The sequence below is a fragment of the Callorhinchus milii genome, unplaced genomic scaffold, assembly GCF_018977255.1.
Source record: "Callorhinchus milii isolate IMCB2004 unplaced genomic scaffold, IMCB_Cmil_1.0 Scaffold1, whole genome shotgun sequence".
NCBI classification, from domain to species: Eukaryota; Metazoa; Chordata; class Chondrichthyes; order Chimaeriformes; family Callorhinchidae; genus Callorhinchus; species Callorhinchus milii.
Window position 1 is genome coordinate 68,759,133 of NW_024704742.1, and position 22,126 is coordinate 68,781,258.

The 22,126-nt window shown below is 43.7% G+C and overlaps 1 protein-coding gene across 1 annotated transcript in view; it reads left to right on the forward strand.

Moving 5' to 3' along the window:
- ctnna2 (catenin (cadherin-associated protein), alpha 2) overlaps positions 1-22,126 on the forward strand; it is a 140,845-nt gene that overhangs the window by 93,051 nt on the left and 25,668 nt on the right. Inside the window, exon 8 of the mRNA XM_042343656.1 lies at positions 20,690-20,824. Coding sequence (XP_042199590.1) covers positions 20,690-20,824 — 135 coding nt within the window. The remainder of the gene's footprint in view (positions 1-20,689; positions 20,825-22,126) is intronic.

Sequence of the window (22,126 nt, forward strand, 5' to 3'; positions counted from 1 at the left end):
TGGGCTGCCCACTCAATTTGTCAAATTCTCTCTAAATAATCTAATTTCCTCCACACCAGTCACCTGGTCGCACAGATTGATATAAAATCTGATGATGTTCAGTGAACAAAGTCCTTACGACATTGATAAAAAGTCTCACAGCGCTTCACAGGATTTACTGTGCGTAAATTGGCCCCACGTTTGCCTACAAAATAACCAGTCAAACACTTTACAGGAAATCGTGAGAAGTTCTTTCAGACATCCTCCCAAACATGAAAGGCACTGTATCAAATGCAAGGATTATTATTAATATTTAGTTAGATATTAGACTCCAACAGCTACTCCAACGCACACTCTGGGGTCCCCAATCTTTAGCCCTTGCCAACCTGTGCCTAATACTTTCCAGAATCAGGTAATCAGGCTGTGGCACTCCAGGAAGAGAGAGCACATTCCATTACAACAATCTATCTTTGGGATTTTCCATTTGTAGGTGGGCTGCATGGAATTCTCAGTTTGGTTTGGATATCCTTAAGCATGGGGATGGGTTTCCACGTGTCTCAGATACCCAGCTGACCAAAATAAAGCCTAACTTCGAGAAACAAGAGTACGTTCTGTTTAGACCCATGTCCCCACCAGCCATTTACGATGTCATTTTCTCAAAAAAAGTGCTTGCCACCAAGTTTAATGTATTTATTGACCAACAATAAGTAATACATGCATATCGGCTACTGATGAGCAGAAAATAACCTCCTTAGAGTTTTGAGCTTCATTCTACACAAATATACTTTGGCTGACACTCCACTGCAGTCCTGGAGGAATGTTGCAATGTTGGTGGTGCTGTCCTTTAGAAAAATAGAAACAGGAGTAGGCCATTCGGCCCCTCGAGCCTGTTCCACTATTCTATTAGATCATGGCTGATCTGTTCCTCAAATCAATTACCTTCTGTTGTCCCGTATCCCTTAATACATTGACCTAACAAATGTCTATCCACTTCATTATTGAAGATATGAATTGAGCCAGCATCCATTCACGAGACGGATGAGATGTTAAACCGAGTCGCCTGTTGGGTGTGGATGGTAAAGATCATGTTGCACAATTTGAAAAGGGAAGAGAGTTTCTCTTTGTGTCCTGGCCAACAACCACTCCCCTAACCCCCACATAAAATTGGTCTTTAACTCCATGATTCTTTGTAGGATACCACTGTATGCAAATTGGTTGACGTGTTGGCCCACAAAAAACACAATCACACCATTTTACAGTATATTCCGTGAGTCATCTCAATGCAGTGATAAGGTGCTATATCAAACACAATGATTGTTATTACTACTTTATTCTTCACAGATTACGATGTGTGGTTTGGGAACTAAAAGCTTGGAAGATTCTCCCTTAAAAATGCATTAACAGTTGAGAGTTAGAGCTAGCCAGGCTGCAGTGATTCCACCCAGTCACATTATTAATCCCAAAGACACAATAACTGGAACAGAGTGCAGAGATAATGCAAGTTCATTATGTTGCTGAGGTTTCAGAAGACATGAGTTATGGCATTATTGATTGCACTGCCCCGTGAATACGTCCTTTGTTTCCAGTTTACGTGATTGAGTACCTGATTAGCAATGATACAAAACAAGCATTATCCAATGAGATTAATGCCTCATCCTCTAGAAATCCTGGAGTCAAAATAAGGTACATGGGGTGATAATTATCACATTAATAATAACGGCAATCCTTACATTTGAGATAGAGCCTTTTGCATCAGCAAGACATCTCAAAGCACTAAACAGGTTTTAATGTAAAGTGACTGTTTACTTTATAGGCAAATTCTCATGGATATATTACAGACACTAATTTTCTTAGCTGAATATGAAATGTGTACTGTTAAACGGGTTACTGGTGGCAAGAATTCTTCCCACTCATCTCCCGTTAATGTTACATGCCAAAGCCCTAATTGGTAGGGTGGTCCTAGCTGGACAAGCAGTGCCTGATGGTGCTTCCAATGACAAGCTGTGTACTTAAACTTAAACTCAAGCAATACTCCAACACACACCCTGGGGTCCTTCTGAAAGCTACTATCAAATCTGCTGCCACCAACCTTTCAGGCAGTCGATTCCAAATCGTAACATCTCCCAGGGTAAAAAAATTCTCCTCGTGCCCCTCTGGTTCTTTTTGCCAATTATCTTAAATCTGTGTCCTCTGGTTACTGACCCACCCACGAAAGGAAACAGTTTTACCTATCAAAACCCCTCATAATTTTGAACACCTTTATTAAATCCCCCCTCAACCTTCTCTGCTCTAAGGAGAATAATACCAGCCTCTCCAGTGTCTGCTTAACTGAATCCTTCATCGCTGGTACCATTCCGATAAATCTCTTTTGCACCCTCTCCAAGGCCCTGACATCCTTCCTAAAGTGTGGTGCCCAGAATTGGACACAATACTCCAGCTGAAGCTTAACCAGCGATTTGTAAAGCTTGTACGGCTTCAGACACAAATTGCTGTTTATAATGATTTCATATCATTTCTAAACTAGCTGCTGCACGTACATGCTCTCAGAGCTGAACACACAAGATAAACTTTTTTGCCTTTGTTCTCTCGTGTATAGGCGCTGATATCATGCCAGCTACTCTGAGGCATTTGGTAGGAATTCATTTTATTCAGATGTGTGAGCAATCCCACGGCAGACAAACATTTACCCGATCCAAGCACATAATTGAAATCTACTCAGCAACCTCCCACTCATTCACTTTATACAAAACTTTGATCTTGAACTTAGATACAGAAATCACATCAAACAGTAAAGCGTTGTGTGTTATTTATTTTTTAACGGCCGACACAGAGGCTCACTTAAGTGGTCTAATTGCTCCTATAAACTAAACGTGTTTCCTCTTGAAGTTATTTGGATTGAATTGCTGCATAAATGTTTACATGAACTGAGACCAGAGAACTTTGTTCTTCTCTCCTCTCCCCAATTTTTGAAAATCCTCCTAATACATAGGAACAGGAGTAGCCAATCCCTCAAACCTGTTCCTCCATTCTATTAAATCATGGCTACACTGTACCTCAAGTCCAATTACCTGCCTTTGCCCCATATTCCTTGATACCCTTACCAAACAAAGATTCTGGGTATAAACTGACAACAAACATTTTATCTGGATTAAAATGCTTTTACAACAACCACAAAATTACATTTATAGAGTGCCTTTCACATCGGGAGGATGTCCCAAAGCGCTGAACGGTCAGGTGTTGGGGCCCAAGTATGGGAGAGGGGTGTTGTAGGGGTGAGGGAAGGCAGAGAGGTTAGGAGGCAGACCAAAGGCACGGTAACCAAAGTTGCAGGGTATTGAGACTGGCCTTGAAGGAGGCAAGGGAGGAAGTGAGGCGAAGGGACCCTGGGATGGAGTTCCAGAGTGTGGGGGCAGAGAGGCTGAAAGCCCGGCCACCGATGGTAGGGCGGGTGGGGCAGGAGACAGGCCGGAGCCCGATGAAAGGAGGGAGCGGGCAGGTTGGTAGGGAGTCAGCAGGTCAGAGAGGTAGGAGAGGGCAAGGCCATGGATGGCCTTAAAGATGAGGACGAAGATCTTGAACTCGATCCTCTGGGGGATGGGGAACCAGTGGAGTCGGGTGGGAGTGATGGAGTCGCGGAGCCTGGTGCCTGAGAGCACACGAGCTGCAGAGTTTTGGATGATCTGCAGCTTGTGAAGGGAAGAGTTGGGAAGGCCAATGAGGAGGGAGTTCCTGTAATCGAGCCTTGATGTGACGAATGCGTGGTTGAGATTTTCAGCAGCCTGAGGGGTGAGGCAGTGGTGGAGTCTGGCAATGCTGCAGAGGTTGTGATAGGCAGTGTCGGTCATGGCGCAGATGTGGGGGAGAAAGGACAGTTCAAGATCAAACAAGATACCCAGGTTCCTGACTGGTTTCGTGAGGTTGAGTGTGCAGCCATGGAGGCTGATGCTGCCAGCGCTGGAGGTGCGGAGGCGCTGGCGCGAGCCAATCAGGAGGGCTTCAGTCTTGCTGACGTTGAGTTGGAGAAAGTTGGCCCCCGTCCAGGAATTGATGTCGGACAGGCAGTAGTCCTGAAGTTCAGGGTGGAGGCAGAGAGGTAGAGTTGGGTGTCATCCGCATACATGTGGAAATTTACCCCATGTCTTCGGATGATGTCACCAAGGGGGAGCATGTAGAGGGTGAAGAGGAGGGGACCGAGAACAGAGCCCTGAGGAACACCGCATGAGACAGTGCAGGGGCTGGAGGAAAAGCTGTTTGCTGCGACAAAGTGGAGGTGGTGTGAAAGGTAGGACCACAGGGAAAGCAATTCATCCGTGGCTACCACAGGGAAAGCAATTCATCCGTGGCTAACTAGAGCAGTTAGGGAAAGCATCAAATTAAAAGAAAAAGCTTATAAAACTGCCAAGAAAAGCAGCAAATCTGAAGATTGGGAGAGTTTTAGAAACCAGCAAAAAAAAACTAAAAAACTCATTAAGAGTGAGAAAAAGGAGTATGAGGGTAAGCTAGCTAGGAACATTAAGTTTGATTGTAAAAGTTTTTACAAATACATTAAGAGGAATAGGCTAGTGAGAGTAAATGTAGGTCCACTACAGTCAGAGACGGGAAAAGGTGTAATGAGGGACAAGGACATGGCAGAGTCCCTAAATGGGTACTTTGCATCTGTCTTCACCCTAGAAGACACAACAAGTCTGCCAACAAAAGAGATGCACCAAATTGATAAGGACAGGGACCAACTTAGGGAAATTTTCATTAGTAGAGAATTGGTGCTAGGGAAACTGTTAGCACTAAATAGTGACAAATCCCCTGGTCAGGATGGCTTGCATCCCAGGGTTTTAAAAGAGGTAGCTTATGAGATAGTGGAGGCCTTGTGTCTGATCTTCCAAAATTCCTTGGATTCTGGAACAGTCCCCATGGATTGGAAGATCGCAAATGTCACACCACTATTTAAAAAAGGTGGAAAGGAAAAGATGGGGAACTATATGCCAGTTAGTCTCACATCAGTGATAGGAAAAAAATTTGAATCATTGATTAAGGATGTGGTAGTGCAGTATTTAGGGAAGCACAATATAATTAGTCCAAGTCAACATGGCTTTACAAAAGGGAAGTCATGTTTGACAAATCTCATAGTTTTTTTAGGACATTTCCAGTAAACTAGATAAGGATGAATCAGTGGATGTGGTCTATTTGGACTTCCAGAAGGCATTTGATAAGGTGCCACATAAAAGGTTAGTCCAAAAGATAAGGGCCCATGGAATTGGGGGGAGCATATTAACGTGGACTGGGGAATGGTTAACGAGTAGGAAACAAAGAGTAGGGATAAACGGGTCCTTTTCAGATTGGTGGGATGTGACTAGTGGAGTGCCACAAGGATCAGTCCTTGGGCCTCAGCTATTTACCATCTACATCAACGATCCAGATGAGGACATCGAAGTTAATATATCTAAATTTGCGGATGACACAAAACTAGGAGGAAGTGTCAACACAGAGGATGACATTAAAAAAATGCAGCGAGAGATAGATAGGTTAGGTGATTGGGCAGGTAGGTGGCAGATGAAGTATAATGTAGGGAAGTGCGAAGTCATCCACCAAGGTAGCAAAAACAGTAGAGCGGGTTATTTTTTAGAAAGGGAGAGATTGGAATGTGTTGGCGTCCAGAGGGACTCGGGTGTCCTTGTACACCAATCACAGAAAGTTAGTCTGCGGGTGCAGCAGCAATTAGGAAGGCGAACGGTATGTTAGCATTCATTATGAAAGGATTAGAGTATAAGAGTAGGGAAGTCTTGCTGCAACTGTATAGGGCCCTGGTGAGACCACACCTGGAATACTGTGTGCAGTTTTGGTCTCCTTATTTAAGGAAGGATGTACTTGCCTTGGAGGGGTGCAGCGTAGATTTACTAGGTTAGTGCCAGGGATGAAGGGGATATAAATAATAATAATAATCCTTGCATTTGATATAGCACTTTTCACGTCTTCTAGACGTCCCAAAGCGATTCACAGAATATACTGTAAAGTGAATTGACTGTATATCTGTGGGCGAACGTGGCAGACAATTGCGCACAGCAGTGTCCCACAAACAGTCGTAGATTGAAAATGACCGATTTATTATTGTTTTGTTTTTTTGGAGGGATTATTATTAGGCGTGTGGAGTAAGGAAACTTGCCCAAGGTTTCGCCCTCTGCCTGGAATTGAACTCAGGTCTCTCGCTTGCAAAGCGAGTGCTCTAACCACTGAGCTACAGGGATGAGTTACGAGGATAGGCTGACCAATTTGGGCCTATATTCTCTTGAATATAGAAGAATTAGAGGGGATCTTATAGAAACCTATAAGATCATCAAAGGACATGATAGAGTAGATAGTGGGAGATTGTTTCTCCCACTCGCATAATTTTACAGGACAGCAGACATTGAGAATATGTGGTCTGTCTGAAAAAACTGTGCCAAGATAACAGGATAATACTCCGTACCCACATCACACCAGTTCTAGCCAGGCTCCACTCGCTCCCTATCACCGAATGGATCAATTTCAAGATCTTCACACTCGTTTTCAAATCCCTCCATGTCCCTATCTCTTTGACCTGGGCCCCCAAACTGATGCCTGCACTCGACTGACTCCAAACTCCTGCATGTCCCCTCCGTTCCATGATCTGTGGCAGCTTGATATTGTGATGGGAGGAGAGTTCAGTGGATATTCTGGAGGAATGGGATCAGACTACAGGACTCCACAATTGTCCATGAGTTAGATTAAGTTGATTAATGGCACAGGTGTGGAAATTAGGTAAAAAAGATTCAGAATCCTTATATGACACAAACCAAAAACAAAAATATGCTCCAGACATATAACAGAGTATTTCCGTTATAGTCTTCCTGGCTTCCATTGATCGCTCTTCCTCTCTTTGTTTGTAGAAGCACTTTTACTTTGGATGCGAAGTTTCACTGTGACAACTGGAAGCATCTGACAGTATGACTGCTTTTCGCATAGAGGGAGCATTCTATTAGGACATGGAATATCCTGAACAAATATGTGGTTGAAGCAGAAATCATAATAACTTTTAAAAGCGTAGACAAATATTTGAAAAGAGAAATAGTGTATGAAAATAGGACAGGGGAATTCAATAGCTTGCATTTTTATAACGCCCTTCATGTACAATAGCTTCTCGGACCACCACTGCACAATGGCAGGATAGGACGCTGAGCAAGGTAGAAGGGGAATAGGACTAAATGGGCAGCTCTTTCATAGGCTGAATGGCCTCCATTTCTGCTGAAGTTTTACAAGATTCTAGGTCATTTCATAAGTGTACCTGTTTATTACACTGAATTAGAATTTGAACTTGCATAGCCTAGGCTGATATTCCGGTACAATGCAGGGCATGCACAGATTTGTATGACAAACTGTTCTTCAGATGAGACATTTAAATTGAGCTCCCATCTGTCAGTTCAGGTAAACGTTAAAGATCTTGTGGCATTATTCAAAACATTTCTCTTCCAGTGACCTGGCGACAATCCTCCCTGGTGAAATATTACAGAGATTTCATGTCTCACCTTATGACTGCAATGATAATATTCTCTGTAACTATATAATTTAGTTTAAAACATCATAGGATTGCTTCCAGTCAAAAGTGTCACTGCCGAAGTTCAGCCAGCGCATTCAATGAGGGAATTCATGCCTGAAACATACACACTCAACCACAGAAAGCCTAATGGCCATTGGAAATTTGTAACAAGAGGGAAGCCTACAATTGAGATGCTGCAACGGGTACTCATTCACTCCGGATTGCACGAGCTATGATATACTGCAGTCGGCAGGAGGGATAATAGTCTTTAGTTGCGGGACTCTGACTTTGATCTCTTGTGAATGAGCGTAAGGGTTGCTGTTTTCCACATCAGTGGTTCATCGCCAGTTGAGAGTCAAATGAACAGGGAGAGCAACTAATAGGGTTCAGCTACGGCTTTCAGAAACTGAGCTCCGCTGTTTGGGCCAGTTTGTGTGTCAGACTTCAGTAAGCTCTTGAGAGAAGTTATTTCACTTTTTTGGAGCCCGATTTTCATTCAGCTGGTTAGGTCGTTGCACTTTGATGGTTATTTGAAACCAACCCTTGAATTTGATTCTCCAGCAATTATTGTGTTCAGTGTCTCTGTCAGAAGCATAGAGTGTGACTGTGCTGTCGAGAGAGCAGAGAGAGCACGAGGACGATCTCCAGTGTTAGAGGAATGAGCTGTGAGCAACAATTAGACAAGCTCGGGCTCTTCAGTCTTGAGAAAAGATGCATCAGTGGGTACTCATAGAGGTATAAATTTTTTTTCAAAGGGATTGAAAAATGAAGCCCAGAATAATATTTTAGGATGCATCAAACTGTATAACTAGGTAACTTAGATATAGCATTGCAAAGGGCATTATCAGGACAAAAAAAAGGACGTTTTTATTTACCCAGAGAGCAATTAATGACTTGAACAGGTTGCCAGGAAGGGTGGGTGAGTCCAGAGTTCTGAACTCATTTAAGAAACAACCTGATGTTATAATGTTGGGACTATAGGGTGGGTGTTCTGGAAGGAGGAGATCAGGTGGGCCGAAGGGTCATCTTCATGCAAACCCAATCTAGTGATCGTTTTGGAGGAGAATAGTGAAGTTAGGACCATTGTCGTAATTAGTTTTGATTATTTGTTTCTTGTAAGATAGTTAAATATTGCAGATGACATCAAGTTAGAAACCTGGAATCAGGCAGCAAAGGTCCAGCAAGGGGAGAGCTTGATAACAACAACAAAATTACATTTGTATAGCGCCTTTTACATCGGGAGGACGTCCCAAGGTGGTGGACAGTTAGTGATTCGGACCTGAGCTCGGGGTCGGGATCAGAGAGGGTGGAGGGTAGGGGGGGAAGGAGGGTGACCGAAGGCACGGTCGAAGAGGAGGTTCTTGAGATGAGTCTTGAAGGAGGCAAGGGAGGGAGCGAGACAGAGGGATTGAGGGATGGAGTTCAGAGGGTGGGTGCAGAGTATCAGAAGGCTCATCCGCCAATGGTGAGGCGGGCGAGGCAGGGGACGTGAAGCAGGCCCGAGCCCACTGAGCGGAGGGAGTGAGCAGGATGGTAGGGGTTTAGGAGGTCACAGAGGTAGGGGGAGCAAGGCATTGGAGGGCTTTGAAGGTGAGGATCAGGATCTTGAACTGTATCCTCTGTATGATGGGAAGCCAGTGGAGTCAGTCGAGGATGGGGGTGATAGGTTCATGGAGCCTGGTGCAAGAGAGGACACAGGCTGCAGAGTTCTGAATGATCTGAAGCTATGGAGGGAGGAGTTGGGGAGGCCGACAAGTGAGGAGTTTGCATTATCAAGCCTCGATGTTATCAATATATAAGGTATAACATGGGTTAATGTGATCTGTAACATCCACTTGAAGAATGGACAGATTGTTCCTTGGTTTACCTCGTCATCCAAAGGATGGCATTTCCTGCAATACAGCACATTCGCAGCACTGTATTGGAGTGTCAGCCGAGACACCGAACAATTCACAGAGATCTGATATGTATTATGGCCCATGACAAGTTGTAACATCAAGGAGATTGGAACGGTTGGCCAAGAAGCTGTGGGGGAACAATTTTAACATGGATGGGATTTCAGCTCCCACTGTTAACTGTTGGCGCTGTTTTTATTTTAGTTTGCGGAGCTAATAGAAGAATTATAGATGTTGGAAAGTGAGTGTAAGGCTGTAATTTAATCTGGCAGTTTATGGCATCCATAAACTATTCAATCTCACTTTCACAGTGTGTGATGTCACCTGAGCCCCTGGAGTAAATTACTGTCTTATTACTTACTCCCAGCCATTCAGCCTCCTTGCTGGCTTGTGATTTGGGTAAGGTTTCTCTGCAAGAGGCAAAGCTGAATAGCGAATTTATATGAAGAGAAGGATATTGCAGAAGGATGGGCAGGGCAGGTTAACTAGTGTAAATCAATATCAGAGAGCAAGAGGGAGCAATGTCATAACTGTTTATGAGAGACTGAACTGTCCTGAGGGAGAAAGCTCACTAATGCACTCACTGGCTTGCCTCACTTCCTCTTTTGAATAATTCTTTTCAAGTTTTCATTTAAACGTGTGTATTTGTGTCTTTGTGCGCAATATTTCACTGGAGAACATTCCCCTGGGCTGTTAGGATCACTTACAACAACAACAACAACACGATTTCATTTATAGAACGCCTTTCACGTTAGGAGGACGTCCCAAGGCACTGGATAGTTGGGTCAGGACCCGAGCAGGGGGGAAATGGTCAGGGTGAGGGGAGGGAAGGGAGGGAGCGAGGAGGGGGTAGAGAGTCAAGAGGGGAGCTGAAGGCACAGTCAAAGAGAAAGGTCTTAAATCCTGAGGTGATGTGGCCCAAAGGAAAGAGTGCTGCCAAATGAGCTGAGCTGATTCTTAAATACTAAATCATTTGGCAAATGGTATTGCTTATATTATTTAGGGAATGGAACCTTTGATTTATTTAGGCAGCATTATTTGCTGAAAAAGATACTTCTCAAAGTATTTCTGTAGCATTCCTGTGAGACCTGTAACCTATTGGTTAGAGCACTCGCCTCGGAAACGCTGGGACCCGGGCAGGGCAATCAATACCTTAGGCAAGTTTCTTTACTCCACACACCTCTGTTTATCTCACAGTAAGTAGCAATCCAGTTGTTAGTCGATCGGCAGATCACTTTTCCAAAGAATAATAATCCCTTCAAAAAAAATTGGTTATTGTGAGTCACTGATGTGCTCAATTGGCTGTCACGTTTCGTCCATAAAATATGCAGTCAGACGTCTTAAAGATATGATAATATGCTATATCAAATGCAAGGATTATTATTATTTCACAGAATAAGATTGATTTGAGAGTAAATTTTGGCAGCAAATCTGCTCCAACAGCCACCCTCGAACAATAATAATAATAATCTTTGCATTTGATAAGCACTTTACCATGATATCAAAACGTCTCAAAGCACTTCACAGGATTTATTGTGCAGTATTTACCCTATATTTTGTAGGCAACTTCAACACCTAATTAGCACACATCAAGGTCCCACAAACAGCCATGAAGTGAATTATTGGCCAGGACACTAGGAGAAACTCCTTTCTCTTTTCCAATAGTGGCCTGAAGTGAACTTTAACATCCACCTGAGCAGGCAGATAGGACTTTGGTTTAATGTCACATCTGAATGACAGCTCCTTTGACAATGGAGTGCTCCCCCAGCACAGTATTGCAGTGTCAGCCTGGACTACGAGCTCAAAGTCTTGATGTGCGGCTTGAACCCACAAGCAGTTGACTCAGAGGGGAGTGCGCTACTGATAGCATTTGAAATTTGGGGGTTGAAAGAGCTCCTTGTCAGGGAAGTGATATCGTCACTTCCAGGAAAAGCACCTTACACCATAAACTATGTTTTTTGTACCTCAGAGAAGACCTCAGCACTGATTCAAGATTTCCTGGACACTTCTGAGTCAGTGTCATGGAGATGTGTGCCTGCAGAGAAAGTAGCTTGCATTCAGTAACTGCTGCTTTACTGTGGTGCACTGTATCAACTCCACTGACTAAGGCATTAAAAACTGCATCCAAAACTAGAAAGGGACGAAACGTAATGAGGGAAATAGGTACGTTGTAAATGAGGCTGTAACCGTGGTAGACTTACAGCTATGTCATGACAGCACAAAATATAAGATGAGAGCTTAAAAGGAATATCTTCACTCGGAAAGTCGTTAGGGTTTGGAATTCATGACCGCAGCTGACTGGGTCCATAGAATCATTTGAAGAGGAACTGGATGAATATCTGAGCAGTAAAAAACATGAAGGGATATTAGGAAAGAGATGAAATGTGACATTAGTAAGGAAATAAAAGGGATGATTTAGACAATCATAGCAAAAAATGGCACAGACATGGGCTCAATAATAATAGTCATGATCCTTGCATTTGATTATTACCTCAAAGTGTTATACAGAATATGTGGTAAAGTGGATTGACTATGTTTTTGTGGGCAGTATGTGGCAGTTAATTGCACACAGCAGTGTCCCACAAACAGTCGTGGACTGAGTGATCAAATTATTGTTATTAATTTTATTTATTTTGAGGATTATCTCCTGGAAAGCGATCTGCCAATCGACTAACAACCAGGTTCCTAATTACTGCTAGGTAAACAGAGGTGTGCGGAGTAAGGAAACTTGCCAAAGGTTTTGCCCTGCCTGGAACTGGGAGTGGAATTTAGAGGAGGAAAAGATGTAGCTGGCTTGTCATTATATGAGAGCTACTTTGTATTTTGTCCTCATCATTATGTCAGGTGTTAGCTTTATGGTAGGTGTCAGCTTGGCTCAGTTGGCAGCACTCTTGCTTCTGAGTCAGAAGGTTGTGGGTTCAACAACAACAACAACAACAAGATTCCATTTATAGAGCGCCTTTCACGTCAGGAGGACGTCCCAAGGCGCTGCACAGTTGGGTCATGACCCGAGCAGGGGGGAAATGGTCAGGGTGAGGGGAGGGAAGGGAGGGAGAGAGGAGGGGGGAAATGGTCAGGGTGAGGGGAGGGAAGGGAGGGAGCGAGGAGGAGGAAGAGAGTCGAGAGGGGAGCTGAAGGCACGGTCAAAGAGAAAGGTTTTGAGACCGGCCTTGAAGGAGGAAAGGGAGGAAGCAAGGCGAAGGCACTGGGGGATGGAGTTCCAGAGCCTCGGGGCTGAGAGGCTGAAGGCCCGACCACCGATAGTAGGGCGGTTGGGGCGGGGGACGTGGAGCAGACCGGAGCCAGAGGAACGGAGGGTACGAGCAGGTAGGTAGGGGGATAGTAGGTTGGAGAGGTAGGAGGGAGCGAGGCCGTGAATGGCCTTGTAGGTGAGGATGAGGATCTTGAATTCGATCCTCTGGGGGATGGGGAGCCAGTGGAGGCGAGCGAGGGTGGGAGTGATGTGGTCCCGAAGCCTGGTGCGGGACAGTACACGAGCTGCAGAGTTCTGAATGACCTGCAGCTTGTGGAGGGAGGTGGCGGGAAGGCCGGCGAGGAGAGAGTTCCCATAGTCCAGCCTTGAGGTGACAAAGGCGTGAACCAGGGTTTCAGCAGCGTGAGGGGTGAGGTAGTGCCGTAATCTGGCGATATTCCGGAGGTGATGGAAGGCGGTGCCAGTTGTGGTGCGGATGTGAGGGAGAAAGGACAGCTCAGGGTCGAACAAAACGCCGAGGTTCCTGACTGGCTTTGAGAGGTGGAGAGTGCAGCCTTGGATGCTGATGGTGTCAGCGCCTGAGGTGCGGAGGCGCTGACGTGAGCCAATCAGGAGGGCCTCGGTTTTTCGCACGTTGAGCTGAAGAAAGTTGTCTCTCGTCCAGGACTCGATGTCGGACAGGCAGGCTGTCAGACCCCACATTGTGACTTTGAACTCATATAATCGTGGCTGACACTCCAGTGCAGGATTGGGGGTGTACTGCATTGTTGGATGTGCCATCCTTTGGATGAAATGTTAATTGGCCAACCATCCCCTAGATAAAATTAGTCATTCACTTCATACTGTTTGTGGATCTCTGTCCAAATTTGCTACCACATTCACCTACAAAATGCACGCATTCCATTTTACTGTATATCCTGTGAGACACTTTCATATCTCCTCCCAAGATGAAAGGCGCTGTATAAAAGGTAAGTGTTGTTGTTACTTTTGTTGGTATCATGTGTTACTAACACTCCTGTTTCAAAAAATACTGTAGTTTGACATGATAGTTATCATTATCACCGAACAGAAGTTCTTGAAAGGTTTGAGATTAACCTCACGACAACAACAACAACAACAACAAAAACAACAAATTACATTTGTAAAATGTCTTTCACGTCATGAGGCTATCATTAGGGATTTGGTCCCAAGCAGAGGGTTGGGATCAGCAGTGGTGGAGGGCAGGGAGGGTAGGAGTATGAGCGTGACCAAAGACGTGGTTGAAGAGGAAAATCTTGAGATGGGCTTTGAAGGAAGCAAGGGAGGGAGTGAGATGAAGGGAATGTGAGATGGATTTCCAAAGGGTGAGGGCAGAGAAGCTGAAGGCCCGACTGCCGATGGTGGGGCAGGTTTGGCGGGGGACATGGAGCAGGCTGGAGCCTGCTGAGCAGAAGAAGCGAACAGGTCGATATGGAGTTAGCTAGTCACAGAGACGAGGATATATATCAAGATAAAGGTTTGTCTCAAACCTGTAGAAGATTCAATGTCTTTCTGTGAGCGAGAAGGGCATTTAATACCTGTGTTTCAACATTGCCTTGCCACCAAACATATTAATCTCTGTGTCTTTGTGCCAAGTCTTTTTAGCAGGATTGTTTTTTGATCTAAATATAGTAGTATGAGGACCCAGGATCAAGCATTTTTGTGACTCATCACCCTGGCAGTTGGCTTGGTTTTTCCTTCTTGTTTCTGATCAGAGATGTGTTGGCAGTCCATTTAGACTCACAAATTGAATAGCAATTAACACTGAATGTGTACTCTGTGTAGAGATGCCACTTATATGCTAATTATTGGAATGAGCTTCAACCCAGAACCATAGAAAGTGACCTTAGAATGACCCCAGGGCTTAAAGGGTTAAATTATGAGGTCCGGTTGCATAAAGTTGGTCTCTATTCCCTTGAGTTTAGAAGGTTAAGGGGTGATCTGATTCAGATATTTAAAATAATAAAGGAATTTGATAGGGTAGATACAGAGAAACTATTTCCTCTGGTGGGGAAATCCAGAACAAGGGGGCATAATCTTAAAATTAGAGCTCGGCCATTTAGGAGTGAAATCAGGAAGCATTTTTTCCAACAAAGGTTAGTGGAAAACTCTCAACCCAAATGGCTGTAGATGCTAGATCATTTAAAATTTTCAAAGACTAAGATGGATAGATATTTATTAGGTAAGGATATCAAGGGATATAAGGGAGAGTAATTGGAGTTGAGTTACAGATCAGCCATGATCTTATATAGAATAATAGATAATAATAATCCTTGCATTTGATATAGCGCCTTATCATTTCTTCAAGACATTTCAAAGCGTTTCACAGAATATACTGTAAATATTTTTGGGCCGAAATGTGGCAGCCAATTGCACACAGCAGTGCCCCACAAACGGTTGTGGATTGAGTTACCAGAGTGGCCTACTCCTGTTCCTATGTTACAGCACAGAAGAAGGTAATTCGGCCCATTGTGTCTATTCTGTTTTTTTTAAAGAGCAATCCTTTCAGTTCCATTTACTTGCCCTTTCCCATAAACCCTATAGTTTACTCCTTTTTAGATCTTGCACTGAGCTCTGGGATCATCACCTCATCCTCACCTGGCTCCACTGGCTCCCCATCACCCATCGAATCAAGGTTAAGCTCCTCGTACTAACCTTTAAATCCCCCATGGTCTTGCCCCACACTACCTTGATGACCTCCTCAAAACCTACAGACTCACCTGCTCCCTCTCCTCAGCGGGCTTCACGTGCCCCACCACACCCGCCCTACCATTGCCAGTCTGGCTTTCAGCCTCTCTGCCATCACTCTCTGAATCTCCATCCAGGAATCCCTTCAACTCTTCCCATCTCGCAAGATTTCCTCTTTGACCACACTTGTCAACCAAGACTGTGAATTGAAAGTCCTGACGCAAGCCTTGAAACTGCTACCTTCTTATGCAACATACAAATTCCAGTTAAAAATCGAAGTAGGATTCAAATGCTAGAAACCTCTCATTGTATCTATCTTACTATCATGAAGTCCCATAGCATAGTGATTAGCACACTCGCCTCAATTCCCCAGGCGGGCGAAACCTTAGGCAAATTTCCTTGCTCGACACAACTCTGTTTACCTAGTAGTAAGTAGGAACTCGATTGATGGATTGCTTTCAGTAATAATCCTTCCCCAAAAATAAATAAATGAAGGTGGTCAACAACAATAACTTCCATTTATATAGCGCCCTTCATGCGGGGTAGCGCCCTGGAGCGCATCATAGTGACGGAGTCTGACTTCAGTCACTCACTTCATGACTGTTTGTGGAACGCTTCTGTGTGCAATTGGCTGCTGTGTTTGCCCACAAAATACACAGTCAATCCACTTAGACAATATATTCTGTGAAGCGCTTTGACACGTCTCAACTATGTGATAAGGCGCTATATCAAATGCCAGGATTATTATTATTGTTATTTTAGCCACACACCCGTTGTCTTAAAATGTAAGAATGTTGGAATTTTAAAAAATCTTAAACATTGTTCCCACAATAAACTACGGAAAAAAAAACTTACAAGCTTACAAATTTAAGAAATGTTCAAATTTCTGCAAAATCTTAAATATTAAGACACTGATCTTAAAACAAATGGAAACCACACATATACAGAACTCTCAGTCTGGGTTGGATACTATTAAGCATGATATTGGAGTTTCCACATGTGTCAGACACCCGTTGAACAAAAAAATCTTGAGACAAAAATTTCAGACCTCAAAGAATAATTGTGTGCAAGATGTACTGGAAGCAGGGATTCTTCCTACTTCTTAATCTGGACAAGCCAAATGCACAATGGGTAAATTAATCCGAGCTGGTCAATCAGCAGAAAGCTTGCCAGACAGTTCTCCAAAATGCAAGTTCTGCAGATTCAGCTAGTTCAACTCTAGCAGTTATCCCCAATGCCCATTCTGGGGTCCCCAAGCCTTGTTTCTCGCCAACATCTGCCTAATAGTCTTAAAAATTAGATAAACAGGTGCAGCCGTCCGGGGAGTATGTGCACATTTCATTGCAGACACGGGAGTTTTCAGGGGGCATACATACCTGGAACTCTCAGTTTGGTTTGGAAAAAAAAATCTAATCTTTCAAACACAAATTAGATTAGGAAAAAACATTACCGGATACAGTACATAGGTAGGTTGAGACATATGTGTATGCGACCACCAGGAAGGTGGAAGACAAACTAGATGGATCTTGGTCTTTTTTCGTCAAGCATTTCTTATGTTCTTATGGATCCTCTGAAGCACGATGATGGGTTTCTGTACCCAGCTGACCAAAGGAAAAAGCGAGACATGTGTGCTGGTTTAGAATAGCAAAGGCTGTCAAGTTTCCCCAATGGTAGACACACTGGCAGATGCAGTTCAATCCATACTGACTGGAGGAATCACAGTCAAAATGTACTGAGTTAGCTGATTTCACGGGGTAGCAGTTTGGACTGTAATTGGCCTCAGTGGACCTGAGCTAGGGAGGGGAACATCAGCTAGGTCTTGCTCTTGATTATTAATTATCCAAAGACTAGATCTGGAAGGTGTGTCTGTGAATGTGTATGTGAGTGTATGTGTGCGTGGATGACAGGTGAGGACAGTTTAGGGTCAGCTGATGTTTTACAACTTCCTAAATTCAGCTTTAATTATTCAGAGAGCAAATGTTCTGTCGTTCTTAAACACAGCCTTCTCCTAAATCAAGACTGAACCTCTGTGGTCTCACTGGATGGATTATTGGCGCAATTTACTTTACTCGCTCTATAATTATAATAATATTTACATTTGATACAGTATCTTTCACATCAGGAGGATGCCTCAAAGCTCTTCACAGACTGTGAAGTGTTATGGCTGTGTTTTGTAGGTGAAATCAGCAGCCAATTTGCATGCAGCAGTGTCCCACAAATGGCCATGAAGTGAATGGCCAATTTTATTTGGGCGATTCTTTCCCAGGACACTGGGAGAAACTCTGTTCTTTGCCTCAATCCATCTACCTTGCCCCCTCCTTGTCTGTCTCCAGATCATACCTGAAGACCTTTCTCTTTGACCGTGGCCATAGTCATCTCCCATCTCTCCCTAGTTCAGGATCAAGCTCCGCCACTGTTAAGTTCTCCGAGACACTACTTAGCGTGAAGGGCGCTGTATAAATGCAACTTGTCTAACTTTCCAGCACCTTACAACATCCTCTTGACGTGAAAGGCGCTATACAAATGTAATTTTATTGTTGTCCTCGTATTTTACGGGATCAATTGATTTATATGCATGACTAGCATGAAATACTTGCAATTAAGTCTTAATCAGTGGGTCTTATCTCATTCCTACATAAAAGTGAGTCACATTCCCAAAGAGAGATGGGAGACTGTGCCTCTGAACACATACTGCATAAGCATCGCCCGTTAATCCTTCCCTCACTTTCTGCTGGCAATGAGCTTCTTTATTCTACTACTACATGGAGTCCTGTAGCTCAGTGGTTAGAGCACTCGCTTTGCAAGCAAGAGACCTAAGTTCAATTCCAGGCAGAGGGCGAAACCTTGGGCAAGTTTCCTTACTCCACACAGAGCCTAATAATAATCCCTCCAAAACCAAAAACAATAATAAATTGGTCATTTTCAATCTACGACTGTTTGTGGGACATTGCTGAGCGCAATTGGCTGCCGCGTTCGCCCACAAATATACAGTCAATTCACTTTACAGTGTGTTTTGTGAAGCGCTTTGGGAGGTCCTCCCGAAGTGAAAAGTGCTATATCAAATGCAAGGATTATTATTATTATTATATATGAAAAATATTATTATAACGCTTGTAATTTAATACAGAGCCTATAACATCAAAACACTTATAGAAAGGTTAGTGACTGTGCATTTGTAGAAAAATGCAGTGGCCAATTTGCACACAGTAAGTTCCCACAAACATTCAGTGATCAACTTTTTTCTTTCAATTGGAAGCTACGTGGTTTTAGCTGGTTGAACTCCAGCAGTTTCCCCAATGCACACTGGGGTCCCCAAGCCTTGGCAATCTGCACCTAATACTCTCTGGGATTAGGTAAACAGGATGCACTCCTCAAGGGAGAGGGTGCACCTTCTATTCCAGCACAGGAATTTTCATGTGTAGGTGGGATGCATGGAATTATCAATCTGGTTTGGATACACTTAAGCGTGGTGATGGGTTTCCACATGCTTCCACCAAAAGAAATGACCAATAGATAGCACCTCCAACAATGCGCACTTCCCTAGTGCTACACTGAAGTGCTGGCTTAGACAAAACTAAATTCTAACACAGGTGTTGAGTCTACTTTTATCTGTCTTATATCTGGCTACACTTCAGTATGGTGCTGGGGGAACACTACCTTGTCAGAAGTTCTGTCCTTTGGAAGAGATGTTCAACTGAGGCCCTGTCTGGAGGGTATAAAAAAGATTTCATACCACTATTCACAAAAAGAAGGTAGTTTTTCCTGGTGTCCTGGCCAACAATAACCCACGTATAAATTGGTCATTCACTTCATTGCTGTGCACAATTGGTTGCCAGAATTGCCTCCAAAATACAGTCACTACACTTTACAGTAAATCATTTGAGACATCTTGTCGACAAGCTTAAACAACAACTTACATTTATATAACACCCTTCATGTGGGCAAGCATCTCAGAGCACTTAACAGTGGCAGAACCTGACGCCAAGCCAGGGGAGGGAGGAGGTGACCGAGCGGAGACAGCGGGTAGTGGGGAGTAAGGTTGGAAAGGTAGGGAGTTGCCAGGGTTTGAAGGGATTTACAGACGATTTTACAGATGACACGATATCAAAAGCAAGGATTATTATATGTATTAAAGGCAAGAGTGCTGCCCACAGACCAAACCTGACACATGATTGAAAGACAAGCAAAGAGTTAAATGTAAAAGTCAACTGGAAAGTATTTGAAGAGAAGGATTATATCAGTGTGTGGGAAAGAGCAGAGAATTGGGATTAAATCGGATGATATCAGTGGGGGAGCGCAGTTATGCTGAGCCCAATGGGCTCCGGCTGGGCTGTGCTTGCTGTGGTTCTATGAATATCTCACGTTTTACTCAGTCTGAGGGAAGTCTGCCTTGTCTGGTCTTTTCAGGTCTCTCGGCAGCTTGATGGCATGAAATGTTTCCCATACCTAACCAGCTTTTATTTTTTAAAAGAAATCATTCCAAAAGCCCAAATTGTATAGTAGCTTCAATTCTAATCAGAGAACAGTATTAAATTTAGATTGCCTTTCAATCCAGGCTGAGTGAGTGACTTGGCTTCCTAATGCCATCCGCAACAGAAGTGCTTCCAGTTCCAAACACAGTATTAAACCCGTTTCGAAACAGCTGTTGCTTCTGTAGGCTTTTTGGTAATCATCCCACTTAATTGGCTATGAAGAATTCAAAATAGATTTCAAAGAAGATGCAAACAGGATCTTTGACACTTCAAAAGTTTCTCTCCCCCCCCGAATAAGTGACTGATGACTCTTAATGCGCTGTTAGAGTTAATTCCTTTCACTTCTGTGTCACTGCAGAGGTCTTTGTTTCCTGTTTGTGCTCAATCAAAGGAGAACTTTACATTTATAGCACCTTACATGGTGACATGTCTCAAAGCTCCAATGTAGTTAAGAGGAATCTTGATAGATACAGGAGGGAGCAGGGAGTAAAGGGGTATTGAGAGGGGAGTAGGAGATGTGGAGGCTTGTCTGGATTATAAACATTGGCACAGACTGGTTGGTCTGTTTCTGTGCATTATCATTCAATGGGATTATTGCCAGTCTCATTGAATGATAACCCTGTGTGCTGAACTAACCAACTCTTCCTTCCACAATCTGCTAATTATTCAGAACTCTGCAGCTCATGTCCTCTCCCACACCAGGCTCCGTGAGCCGATCACCTCCAGAGGATCAAGTTGAAGATCCTGTTCCTCACCTTTAAAGCTGGTGGATGGAAGGAAAGCAAGGAAGACCTTTACTTTGAAGGGGGCTGAGGGGGAAGGTAAAGGAATGCACGGAGCCAAAGGAAAACCCTGACTTGAACTGTTTGTTTTTCAGTGTCCCGATTCGGCTTGCAAGCAGGATTTGCTGGCGTACTTGCAACGCATCGCACTCTACTGTCACCAGCTCAACATCTGCAGCAAAGTCAAAGCAGAGGTCCAGAACCTGGGTGGAGAGCTGATTGTGTCTGGGGTAAGCAGCACAAGGAAATTCTTATTGCTCTCCAGCTTAATTCTGACAAGATGGCTAAAAAATATGGAGTCCTTTAGCACAGGGGTTAGAGCACTCACCTCATAAGCGAGATGACCTAGGTTCTCTTCCTGGGTAGGGCAAAACCTTGGGCAAGTTTTCTTACTCCACACGCCTGTTTACCTAGCAGTAAGTAGGAATCTGGTGGTGAGTCGATTGGTGGATAGCTTTTCCAAGGGTAACAGTCTTCCAAAAAAAATGTAAAAAAATAATAAATTGGTCAATCAATCCACAACTGTTTGTGGGATACTGCTGTGCACAATTGGCTGCTGCGTTCACCCGCAAATATACAGTTACTACATTTTACAGTATATTCTGTATACTGTATTCTGTGCTCAAAGAAGCACTTTGAGACATCTCAACTATATAATAAGGCGCTATATCAAATGCAAGGATTATTATTGTTATTAAATTTACTCTCAATTTAGAGGCTGGGTTTCACTCCAAATTTGAACCCTTAAACGTTAAGGCTAATACTGAGGTCTAAAGGGCATGAAATGTTTAAACGATAACACTGTCTCTCTCCCTCTCTCTCTCTTCCCCCCTGCCCCACTCCCTCGCCCCACCACCAGATCTTTCTAGTCATAGCACACTTCTCTAAGGCACATCTGCGAGAGATTAAAAAAAATTGTCTAACAAAGCCAGTGACCTCATTAAAATGTGCTCGAGGAATGTTAAATCGGAGAAAGTGAGATTATGTCATATTTCACACTTGTCTGGATTTTATGTCTGAGCCGCACCAGGTTTTCCAGTGATGGATGTGTCAGACTTGCCATAGCTCAATTGTGACGCAATGTAAAGGCATGCGATCTCAATCCCTCTTACCAATAAAGGACAAGAGAACATTAATTACAGGAGCGGAGGCTGGATGTGAACTGTGATGGTGTTGATAGCACCTTGACTGAGAGCTGAAGAGCTGGTCTTTTACTGATCCATTAGCAGAGTAGAGTCCTGTAGCGTAGTGGTTAGAGCATTTGTTAGAGTGAGAGGACTCGCTTACCTCTTTTTACCTAACAGTCAGTAGGAACCCAGTTGTTAGTCGATTGGCGGAACGCTTCCTGGGGTAATAATCCCTCCAAAAATTATGGTCACTCGCTCAATCCACCCTGTTTATGGGACACTGCTCTTCCCAATTGGCTGCTGTGCCTCTGCTCTCAAAACACACAATCACACAAAACACACACACTTTACAATATGAAGCGCTTCAAGTCAGTTCAACGATGTGACAAGGGCTATATTAAATGC